This window comes from Leptonychotes weddellii, chromosome 12, assembly GCF_054177405.1.
Source record: "Leptonychotes weddellii isolate Sample4059 chromosome 12, ASM5417740v2, whole genome shotgun sequence".
In the NCBI taxonomy this organism is placed as follows: Eukaryota; Metazoa; Chordata; class Mammalia; order Carnivora; family Phocidae; genus Leptonychotes; species Leptonychotes weddellii.
This window is the reverse complement of record NC_138380.1, coordinates 77,080,696-77,092,860: the sequence shown is the minus strand read 5'-3', so window position 1 is coordinate 77,092,860 and position 12,165 is coordinate 77,080,696. Positions and strand designations below refer to the sequence as shown.

The 12,165-nt window shown below is 37.6% G+C and overlaps 2 protein-coding genes across 3 annotated transcripts in view; one reads left to right on the top strand and one right to left on the bottom strand.

Annotated features, from left to right (window-relative positions):
- Positions 1 to 12,165, top strand: part of FBXL13 (F-box and leucine rich repeat protein 13) — a 169,191-nt gene that overhangs the window by 42,227 nt on the left and 114,799 nt on the right. The gene's annotated exons all lie outside the window — the stretch shown is intronic.
- Positions 4,084 to 12,165, bottom strand: part of LRRC17 (leucine rich repeat containing 17) — a 30,940-nt gene continuing 22,858 nt past the window's right edge. For both annotated transcript variants that reach the window (XM_006731905.3, XM_081800652.1), the window contains exons 3-4: positions 9,216 to 9,371; positions 4,084 to 4,814 (exon numbers count right to left, since the gene is read on the bottom strand). In XM_006731905.3, the coding sequence (XP_006731968.1) occupies positions 4,417 to 4,814; positions 9,216 to 9,371 (554 nt within the window). In that variant the 3' untranslated portion in view covers positions 4,084 to 4,416. The remainder of the gene's footprint in view (positions 4,815 to 9,215; positions 9,372 to 12,165) is intronic.

Here is a 12,165-nt window from a genome sequence, read left to right as displayed (position 1 = left end):
AGGAGGGCACATTCTGCATGGAGCACTGGGTGTTATGCACAAACAATGAATCATGGAACACTTCATCTAAAACTAATGATGTAATGTATGGGGATTAACATAAGAATAAAAAAAATAAATAAATAAATAAAAAAGAAAAGAGTGAAAAATACTCCATTAGCTGTATATACCACATTTTGTTTATCTGTTCACTCATCAGTGGACTTTTGGCTGTTGTGAAATAATGCTGCTATGAACATGAGTGTTCAAACATCAACTTTGATTTTTATTGATTCTATTGTTTTTCTATTTTCTATTTTATCCCCACTCCAATCTTTATTAACCTGCTTGCATTGGATTTTCTTGCTCATCTTTAGTTTCTTAAGGTGGAAATTTAGGTTACTGAGTCTATATTCTTTTAAAATGTTGACATTTACAGCTATAACTTGCCCTAGATTTCTTTTTTTTATCTGTTTCCACATAAATACCTTTCCTGATGCCTAGACACAAAGTCCACTGGGAAGTTTGGGATGGAGAGGAAATGGGCAACATGAAGTTGCAACTTGTGTAGAGAATACAGAGAGGGCCAAACAATAAACAATTCTGTACTATGCAATGGCATATGTCCTTTACATCAGATAATGATATATCTTATATATGTAATATATATCTCATACATTGTATCATAGATAGATTGATTGATTGATCTTAGGTAGTTATTAGTCCAAGATAGCCAAAAATACTGCCTTAAGTTTTTTGATATTTTGTGGTCTACTTAAAAATATTTATCTGGGGCACCTGGGTAGCTCAGTCAGTTAAGTGACTGACTCTTGATTTTGGCTCACGTCATGATCTCAGGGTTGTGAGATCAAGCCCTGTGTTGTGCTCCGTGCTGGGTGTGGAGCCTGCTTAAGATTCTCTCTCTCCTTCTCCCTCTGTCCTCCCACCTCCTCTTGCTCTAAAAAAATTAAAAAAAATAAATTCACATTTATCTAGAAGTGTAATTCTGTATTTCTTAGTACAAAAGTCTTTATCACAGTAAAAAATTAAACATGCAAGCCTGAGTAGACCTTGGCTTTCTAAGGAAGTAAATGTACTACCTATCTCATCTTTATGATATTTTAATTTGCTAAAGATTATTTAATGAAATCAGTTTTAATTCCAGCTACCCTGAGTATGTCAAAGATAAAAACCCAATCTCAGCGATGTTTCAGCTTTTCAATTTTTTCTCCCAGCTAAGGTCAGTCAATCTATTGGTGTGTCTAGAATTACACACTTTTTTGGCAAGAAGTTTGACTTTCTGATTGCTACACTGAAGGTAAATATTGGCTAATCATTTGAGCTGTTTGGCTGAATGACCACAAGAGTTATACAAAATCCTTGTCTGCAAAAACCTTAGAATAAAATTAACTTTAAATTGTTATCTTAAAATGTTTAAAAGGTAGCTGAGGGCAGGGGAGAAAAATGCTTGCTATAATATTGTGACAATTAAGTGTGCAGAGTATATACTAAAACACTTCAGCAAACATTTGTCACAGGGACACAAGTGATTTCTAAGTTCAGGAGTTGTGTTGTGCTTTAGTAAAATAGATATATTGGGGATGAGAAGCTCCACTTGGCTGAAATTTTTCTCCACTCACTCGGTGACTGGCAAGATGAGCAGTTCAGAAGCAGCTTTGACGTGTGACTACCCCTGTAGTTACATGTTTATGTTTCTAGAATTTATAAGATATAATATTGAAATGTTTTGAACAGAATTATGAAGTAATTTGCCAGTCTCCCTGCCCCATTCGTGTTGTTCTTATTCACTCTAGTATTTACACTGATTTGTTAGTCACAGATTACATTTTCCCCTCCACTCACCAACACCCTCCCCCCCCACCTCTTGAAGAGAGGAGCCTCGACGTCTCATCGAATTTAGGCAAGTAGATTTTCAGTACTGATTTGCTTCTATTTGCCAGAGTAGGAGAAACGGATTCCTCAGAAACAGACATTAATTGATCTTGGGCGTAAGCCCCAGAGGATGAATGGTTAGTAAATGAAAAATCTGAACTGCTTAATGTTAAGTATCTTTCCCAAATAACCAGGCTAGGTCAGAGATGACTCAGACTTAGGACTCAAGAGACCTCAGCTTGCAGTGAATCTTATTTACTTCAGAAAAATCAGGGAATTTGAGGACTAGTAGGAAAGTTAAAACAAACAGAACAAAACAGAACTTGAGTATTTATCCAAATATTACTTGAGTATTGGATAAATAATTGTTACATTTAAACATGTATGTTCAAATATGTAGATTTCAGGATTATCATATTTTTGACTGCCACAAAATATACTTATTTTTTAAATCTTCTGACCTCCATCATCTATTGAACAGAAGAAAGGTCCAAAGACAATTTATTCAACTCTCAAGAAATCGGCAGGAGACGAGGTACCTAAATGTTCAATTCTTCATTGATCAACTCTGTTTTCCTGAAAAGTATAAACCCTGATACAGAGAAGGGACAAATCCTAAGCTTTAAAAAATGTACTTCAATTTTGGTCCTGGGAGATATTAGCAACTCTAACTTATTTTTGAATAGTATGGATCAATTTCTATTGCAATGTGTTTCAGAGCTTTATTTCCAAATAGATCTGGAAGATGACACTGAATATAAAAATCAACCAATAAAATCTCCAACTAGCCTCCAAAAATGGAACCAGAGAGTAACTTGAACCCTTTCTCTGAATCAGATTTAATCTCCTTTCTTTCTAGAACCCTCGTGTCCCCCCTGTGTGCCTCAGTCTCCCACCTAGGCTTTCTCCACCATCAGACCTGAAATAGGTCTCGTGTTCTTAGTATGTTACTCTGAGCGTTCATGAACATTAACACTCTAGTAACAGATTTAACAGCTCCCTTTATTACCTCACAGTGAATAAGGTGAGGATTTGCATTGAGACCGAGTATGTGTAAGTCTCTACCCCTAATCCAAACCACTGGTAAAATGGGCAGAGTCCTGCATAGCAGAAAGGGCTTAGATGGACCTGAATGCTGGCTAGGCCGCCTGCCAGCTCTGTGACTGTGTCCAAGTTACCTAAACTCTAAGCCTTGGATTCCTCATCTAGAAAAGGCAGATAATATTACCTACCTCAGAGGGATCTTGTGAGAATTAGAATATGTAAAGCTTTGAGCACAGTGTCTAGCATCTAATCGGTGCTTAAGAAATGCTCAGTACTATTTGTCGTATATCGGCTTTTATGCTTTGTGCAAGTATCCAGTAAGACCATTTGCTAAACTTTGTTATATACATGTGAAATGAAAATGTATTCAACTCAGCGTGAAAGGGAAATTTCTATGAAAATGAAAAAGTGGCATTTTTAAGGATATGTATATATATACATATTTTAATTTTTCTAATAGTACAGCTATCTATCAAAACACTAGCTGATGGGGTTATTCTCCAGGTATTTCCTCTTTTTCTGATGATCCGTTTCCCTGGGTGAGCTAATTTTAACCTGCAAACCCAAATCATGGGGCTTCTTTTGGACACCACCTCTTTACTCGGTTGCTTTTGAGATCACTGCCTCCTGCTGGCTTCTGCCTCATCCCCAGTCCTGACCCTGAATTCTAACTTCATCCTTTGCTTTATGCTTGACATATTGAAGAGCTCAGGCCCTTCCCACTGGCAGGTGGCTTTCTAGTCTGAACTCTGTTCAAAACTCAGTGCTATTTCCACATTCTCTAGAGTTTATACCTCTTTGTTGCTCATGTTTCATAATGTTTCACACCATCTACAAATTCTTCGGAGTCCCATCTTCTGACCAGTCTCCAATACAATTTCCAGATTCTCTATTTATTTGCTTGTGACAATTCTCCTTCAGGTCTAGCTTGACAGTTGTTTGCAAGAATCAGTGAAGAGTACTTGAGAATTTGAGAATACCAGGACCTCATTTTGGAATGCACAGGAGTCTGAAATGGGATTTTATTCTATGTATAAGCTGACTTACTGAAAAAAAAAAAAAAAAGTGGGAAGGGCGGAGGGAGAGAATGATATTTTATATTTATTAAGCGTTCATATATTTTCATTTTGATCTTTAGGTATGCACCAGCAGCTATCACAAGGCATATAAAAATGAACCAAGTTTTTTTTTTTTATTTTCAAAAAGCAGTAAAAACATTTATACAGGACATTATGAAATTCCAATGTCATCATTAGGACCCAAATCCTGCAGTTGACCAGTGCGGAATCATCACTAAAGGCCGGTCTGCAACAGGCAGGAAAGCAGGATGAAAGTATTCCCTTGAGTGCTAGAATTCTCACAATACTACTACTACTAATTAAGGGACCCTTCCTTTAGCTGGATAACCCTGCATCAATAGGCAACATGTTAATCCCAATGTAAACATGTGGTTTTCTGACATCGGTCTAGCAAACACAAAACCTGAGAACAATTTCTCAGTTATCCCACTATAGTGATTCTTACACTTTGCTTCTTTGCTGTGTGATCCCTATGTATTCTTTCCCATTCCTCATCTTCCGTATCCTGGTCAAATGTTTCAGGGTATGCTGGTAATTTGTCTTTGGGGCATTCTTCGAAGTAAGTGCGAATGTATTTTCCCACAAACCACCCTTTGTATTCTTCAGGCATTTTGCATTCCAGGCCGGTATAGTGGACGTTGTAGTGATGCTTTAACCAGTAGTAGAGGTAGTGGATATTGTAGTCACATCTCCAAGGGTTATCTCGGAGCCACAAGAGTTTCAAAAAATACAAGTCTTCTAATACTCCATAGTCAAAGTTTTGTAGACTGTTGTTGGATAAATCTAACTCTTCTAAATGTGTGAGTCCTAAAAAAGCAGCTAGAAACAGAAAATATTTATTAACGCAATGAATAGCTGGGTCACATCCAACTGTAGGGCGTATTATCAGGACAAATACAAAAAAAATAAGAGACTTAATTCTCCTGGTTGAAAAATAAAGAAAAGAGATTGCCTTCCTCTCCTTTTTCGCAGAGCGTTTACTTGAGAAAACTTGTAATTTTAAGTACTTTATACTCTCTGAAATGCATACATATCCTTTACAAGATTGACTAGGGCTTCTGTCAACTTTGAGAGCCAGGAAGGTCTTTCCCAAGGACTTGAGAACCATCTCTTTTGAAATGTAAACATCAAGGGAGATAGCAGCCCTATCTTCCAGTTTCTGTGGGACCCAAGGGGCCTTGCTGCTAGTTGCAAAACCATCTCTTCATATAAAGATGGAGTTTGTTTTTCTCTGGATAAAGCCAATTGGTCACCTCAATTACCAGATCAAGTTAGGATGCACCATGTATGACAAATAATGCTGTCAAGTCCTTTCACTTAAGGACTAGTTATTTACCCTGAAAACATGCATGTATTGCGTTGTCTGCTTGGCTATATAAAAGAGTAAGATTTCTGTCTTTGCAATCTCTTAGAAGATTTCCTGTGATGTGCATCACATTCTGGTTTAATGCTTATTCAATAATAAAAGCGTTTTTTTTTTTTTTCTTTCCCTCTACTACCTTTGTGGAGAGAATTTCTGTGTTGGGAAATTTTGGTTTTAATTAAATTTTCCTAACAGTATACATGTCTAAATGCAAAATTCTGAAGTGTGTTTTTACTCACACAAAGCTTTTTCCTGGATTTAATTGACTAGAATACAGTATTTTATTTGAAAAATCAGTTTTATGTTAGCTTTCTAAAAAATGTTTTCTGGGCTCAAGTGCATTTTTTAAATACTCATTGCAAAGATGCCATCAAAAAAAGCATGAATTAGGAAAATATTTCAAATGTAAGACATAAGTGCATAAACAATGAAAAAATGTGTATGGTGATGATCTGACAGTTCCTGGGATATCAGCAAACTCAAAATGCTGCGAAAACAGCCCTTTCTCTGTTTAGGGGGAGGGAACTATATTCCTGTAGAGTCCAAAATGAAACAATTTTAATCAACATTTTGAAAACCTCTGGTTGTGTTTTGGCAAGCTATGGTAGCTGTCAGCTTTGAATCCGTATGTATTTAATTCTGTTGGAGGGTCGGTAATTAACAAATATCAAACATATAACACAAAAATAAGACAACAAAAACCTCTTTTTCACCCCCCCTCCAGGAATAAAAAAAGAAATCTAAACCTAGATTATCCCTAGTTCAGTTGATGTGGACTAAACCTGGAACTTATTGGTCAACCTTGATCTCAAATATTTTGTTTCTATTTCAAGCATTTTCTCATTACTGTTTTAAAATACTCGGGGCATACAATAATGCCTTTATTTTGAATTTGGAAAATGTGCTCTAATACCAATACCATGAACCATCTTCATATCATTTGCTTTCAGACAAAACTCATAATTTCCCCTAAAAAGAATTCTTTCTATCTTGGTGCGAAAGCAATGGCCTGGATAGGAGAGTTGGGATCGGGCAGGCAGCTGGGGAGGAGCAAAAGGTCAGCCCGTGTAATAACAGTTCTGAAGACACTGCATTTTTCCCCCTATTTGCTAACATTCTGTGAACCAACCATCTCACAATCTCCTTTCCTCAAAACAAGTCAGCCCTTCAGACTGAAAGCATGTGAAAACATTCCTCGATTTTATTTTGCAAGCACTATAGTTTTTACTTAAACCCTATGTATTCAAGCATTTGGGAAAGGTGGATTTCATTTGTTTCTTAAAGGAGCTAAAACCCCTAACAGGGTGTCTTCTTTCTCTCTTCTGCCGGAAAGTCTGGCATTTCATGAAATTGTTATTTCATGCCTTTTAAAACCAGTAAATCTCATTGCGTTTGTGTACCTACCAGCATAAGTATTTACTTAAGTCTACTTTGGCTCTGTTTCATCTCATCGGTCCTGAAATATAGAAGGACTTTAATCTTAGTGGTATTTTTTTAAAATTAAATAGGCTCCCTGCCCAACATGGGGCTTGAACTCACAACACTGACATTGAGTGGCACGGTCTACTTGACTGAGCCAGCCAGGCGCCCTGAAGGTCTTTTATTTTTAAAACCTCTTTAGGTCATTTTGACTTGTTGAAGAGCTGAGATACTTTTTGTTCCACGAAAGTGGTTGACGTTCGGGAGGTGCTCAACATATATTTGTTAATGTAGAAAATACTTTCCCGGGACTGAATTGAGAAAAAAAAAAAGAACAAGAGTTCATCTTGTGTGTCAGCAAGGAAAACACACCAGGTAAGCGAGTTTGAGAGGCCTTCAGGAGATCTCAAGGATGGTAAAGGAATCCTTGCAATTATGGGAATTTCATAACTGATGAGGGAAAAACATCACTAGAAATAAACCCGTTTTGCACTATTATCTATCTTTGCATTGTTTTCTCATTTCTCTCTAGTTTTCTTTACAGACTGTGCTTCCATTACAATGAAGATATTGTTGTACCATTATTCACTACTTTAATAAATTTAACTCAGGCCACAGAATAACAAACATTTTAGTCTCTTTGAGACGTAACTCTAAAACTCAGTTGCCTGGATGCTTTTGATGGGTGTAAGCCCAGGGCCCGGGACAAGGCGTGCTTGTCTTGCAACTCTTTGGTTCTCATGCAGCAAGAGAGGAGGGTCTCCGCTTCCAGACTCTTTACACTGTGGCCTAGCTTTGTGGAGACTGGCTACCAGTGACTGACTGCCACACTAACAGGATGATTGCTTCAGCTGGGAGAAGGATGTCTCTGTTGTATTCTTACTCACTGTGAAATGAAAATTGCTTTTGACCTCACAACTTAAAGATATCCCCAGGTCTACGTCATCTATACAGGCTAAGGTGTTAAGTGTAGCATGGTGTTGTTATTGTGGGAAAATTTTAAATTATCGTTTCTTAATATTTTAAAAAGATGTTACTAACACTAAAATGCGCCTTTGTAGCTCCAGAACATTCATTCTCAATTTTCACTTTCTACAATGTTAAAATCCTACTGTTCTATTAATGGTATTAAATTACCAGTAAGAAAAGCAGAAGTAACAATTGAACTGAAAATATTTATGATATTAACACTGAATTATTAATAATATTAAAATAATTTTTATAGATAGGATTTTTCAAATTGAAGTAGCACTATGAAAGTATGTATGTTACAAATCTGATCAAAATTGCAGTAATTCTCAGTTCTTTCCAAATCCAGTGTGCTTATAGAACGTACCATCCTCATTTTTGCCAGAGGCTTTGCTTCTTATTAGCAAATGGGGAGGAGATTTGAAGGATGGGAAAGAGAATTAATCTGGATCTAGGATTAGATAAAATACATCTGGCTCTGGCTTGAGCACATTTTATCTTAATTTATGAGCTTGGTGCTTAGCAGAAAATTTTTCAAGTTTATTTTAATTTTTTTTTAAAGTTTTTAAAATTCTTTTTTAAAGATTTTTTTATTTATTCACTTGAGAGAAAGAGAGCGAGAGAACATGAGCAGGGGAAGGGGCAGAGGGAGAAGCAGACTCCCCCTGAGCAGGGAGTCCGATGCAGGGCTCCATCCAGGGACCCAGGGATCAAGACCTGAGCCGAAGGTAGACCTTTTTTAAAGTTTTATTTATTTTTTTAGTAATCTTTATACCCAATGTGGGGCTCAAACTCACGATCTGAGATCAAGAGTTGCACGCTCCACTGACTGAGCCAGCCAGGCACCCCGCAAGTTTATTTATTTTTTGAAGATTTTATTTGTTCATTTGAGACAGAGAGAAAGCATGAGCAGCTGGGGGGCAGGGAAAGGGGCAGGGGGAGAGGGAGAAGCAGGCTCTCTGCTGAGCATGGAGCCGGACCTGGGGCTCAGTCCCAGGACCCTGGGATCATGACCTGAGGCGAAGGCTGACACTTAACCGACTAAGCCACCCAGGTGCCCCATCCCCTCAAGTTTACTTTAAGCAAGTCGTTAAAGTCTTGCCTTAAACAAGTTGGGACTTAATGGATAGCAAAGAAAATACCAAATCTGAATTTCCCTTTAAAAATCACTATCTGTTTAACATATTACTGACCACATATTCTTCTTTTTAAAATCTATTCTACAAAAAACACTTTTATTTGGACCAACTGAATAACTGTTGCTTGGTAATATATAATATTATAACCTTCATAAAGCAACATTTTGGTAAATATTTCTCTGAGCGCCAAACAAGTTCTAATTTAGGCAGCATGTTTAATTTAACCTTTTTATTATTTAGTTTTTGCATTTACCACAAATGTTGTCATAAGGAAAAAAAAAATCAAAGAATACCCATCACCCATTTAAAGGGCTATTCTGAGGAACTTACCAGGATCTATGAATTCAATGCCATTGCTGCTGAGGTTTAATTTTTTTAGCTCATGAACATCTTCAAACTCCTTGGGTCGAAGTTGGTTGATCTTATTGTATGACAAGTCAAGTTTAACAATATCTGGAGGGATGTTGTTTGGAACTTTCTTCAGCTCTGAAAAATTAATAACATTCCGGTTATCGAGGTTTCCCCTCACCCCATATTCTCTGTCACTCTTCCTCCTGTGGTTGAAGAGTCGGCTCTTAAAGGGGAATGGAATTATCTAAAGCCAAAGAACACTGGTATGAACAAGACTTAGAATGTGCTAACTCCACCAAGGCCCTGTGGACCAGGTGCATCACACGCAGAGGAACGGGTATCACTCCTTGCTGAGCTATTCAGAGAAGTGTCCTTGAGGTGGCGGCAAGAAATCAAGAGGACAGCAGGCATCAGGTGGGGCTCCCTCCTGGCTGTCTGTTAGAAGCACCTGGGAAGCTTTAGAAAAAAAAAAAGAAAGCTAAAAGGAAATGAAGCCAATCACATCACTCTATGTGTGTCCCCTCCCAATCCCTTCCCACCTGCTCTAGGAGTTTTCACTATTAACTATTGCCTCTCTGTTGTATTTTCATTTCATCCCTCTCTTTCGATTCCTTCTGCCAACAAAAAAGCGCAGGTCTCTCCACCCTAAAAAGAGAACAAAAAGCTTTTGACCTTGATGGCCCTCAAGCTGCTCTCCTATTGCTCCTTTCCTTGGATGCTAAAATTTGAGAAAAGCGTTGTCTTGACTTGTTGCCTCTGCTTCCGCATCACCACATATTCCCTGAATCCTTGTGATTTAGTTTATACTCCACCACTCCTAGATGCCTGGATTCCTCAGGAACAACAATAACAGTATTATTGTTATTATTACTATAGAAAAAGCCTCTGGAAAAAGAGTCCAGGTTCTTTTTCACAGGTGAACAGGAAATCAGGGCTCACCTAATTTGTCTTTACTATTTGTTTCTCTTTAAATCATGCTTTTAAAAATATATAGTGTTTATGTTATATTTTAGTGTAGTATTTGTACTTTCTCTTTAGCAAAATATTCTAAGGTTTTATTTAATTTTAAGTAAAGCAAGTGAAAACTTTGAAGAGACACATACCTGTTTCCACAAAAGAAAACGAGAAGCAGTAAAATGTCCAGATTAATTGACATCTGAGAAATAGCGTGGCCCAAAGGCGTTCTGAATAAAATTTGTTGACTGGGTACAGTAAAATAAGCTTATAATAGGTGGTATCCATTTATCCATAATGCCTTTTTTGGTACAGAATAATTGAATTGCTGATAATTTTTTCAAAATAGTAAAAAAAAAAACAAAACACCCCAAAAAACCCCACTCTGGTATTTAGAACTTATCCCATAATATATTTACTTTCATAAAGACTCAGGCTTGTTTTTTCCCTCTTTTAATACACAGAATCCATGGTCTCAAATGGAATGGCATTGGTAGTTCGTTCTTTAGTATCCTCATTATTGCTAAATTTGCTTTCTCTTCTTGATGGGATCTCAGTATCTTGATATCTATGTGCAGGAACTGTTCTAGGCGTTCTAACAAGTATTAAGTGACAAGAACACTATGGACTAAGTATTATTATTATTCTCATTTTACAGATGAGGAAACTGAGGCACAATTTTCCCATAGTCATAGCCCTAGGATTTAAACACACATGCTAGCTTCAGAATATATACTTCTATCCACTATGCTCTGCTGCCTGTTCCTGGGAACTTTCTGCCCCATTTATGCTGTTCCATCTGGCCTAGAATTCTCAAGACTGGCAAAGGCTAAAGTTGGAATGGGGGAACAACTGAGGTGGAGTCAATATATTGGGGTGGCCATGAGACCTTCCTAGCTCTATATTTACAATGACATCTCCCAGTTTTCAGTTGGGCATTAATACTACCTTTACCTGCTTTTCCTCAATTGGTAAGTCCTCACCATCAGACATAGTATACATTTTACAGATTGCTTTCATTTTTGTACCTTCCCCACCATAGAAGCTTCATGGTGGAGGCTTAGGACAATGCCTAATACATCCTAAATAAACAATGGTATGTGGCAGACAGCTTCTAAAATGGCACTCAATGTTCTTCTCTACTGATACGTATGCCCTTGTGTCAACCCCTCCCCTTGAATATGGCCTGAACCTAGTGACTTGCTTCCAACAATAGAATGCAGCAAATGTGATGGGATGTCACTTCCACAATTAGGTTACAAGAAATTGTGACTTTCATTTTGCCAGCAGACTCTCTTCTGCTGACTTTGACGAAGTAAGCTGTCATGCTGGAGAGGCCTATGTGGCCAGAAATTAAGGGTGGCCTCTGGCAAACAGCCAGCAAGGAATTCAGACCCTCAGTCCAACAACCCTTTAGGAACTGAATTCTGCCAACGGCCATATGAGCTTGGAGGAAGAGTCTTTCCCAGTTGAGCCTTCGATGAGACCATAGGTATGAGTCCTGGTCAATACACTGATTGCAGCCTTGTGAAAGATGTGGAAGCAGAGGACCTAGCTGGTCTGGTTTCCTGATCCACAGAAACTGTGAGATAATAAATGTGTGTTGTTTCAAGCCATTACATTTTGCGGTAATTTATCGTAGTCAGCAACAGATAATACATTATAAATAATAAAAGCTAATTAAATGTTGAGTTTAATGATTTAAGAATACTAAGGACTCTTGTAATAAAAATGATTTTAAAATAGGGAGTGATCTCATTTTTGTCCTTTGGTAAGGCATTGTTCCGTTTGACCTAGAATTTTGTCTGCCAATATATTGAAAGGTTAAAGATTTTAAGACTTGAACTTATTATAATGTTGCAACAGTGAGGTAATCCTCCCTTTATGATCATCAAGACCCTAACTGGAGAGCTATATTCTCTCTTGGGTCCTACATGTAAACAAGGAGATGGAGATCCCAGCAATAATTAAAAAC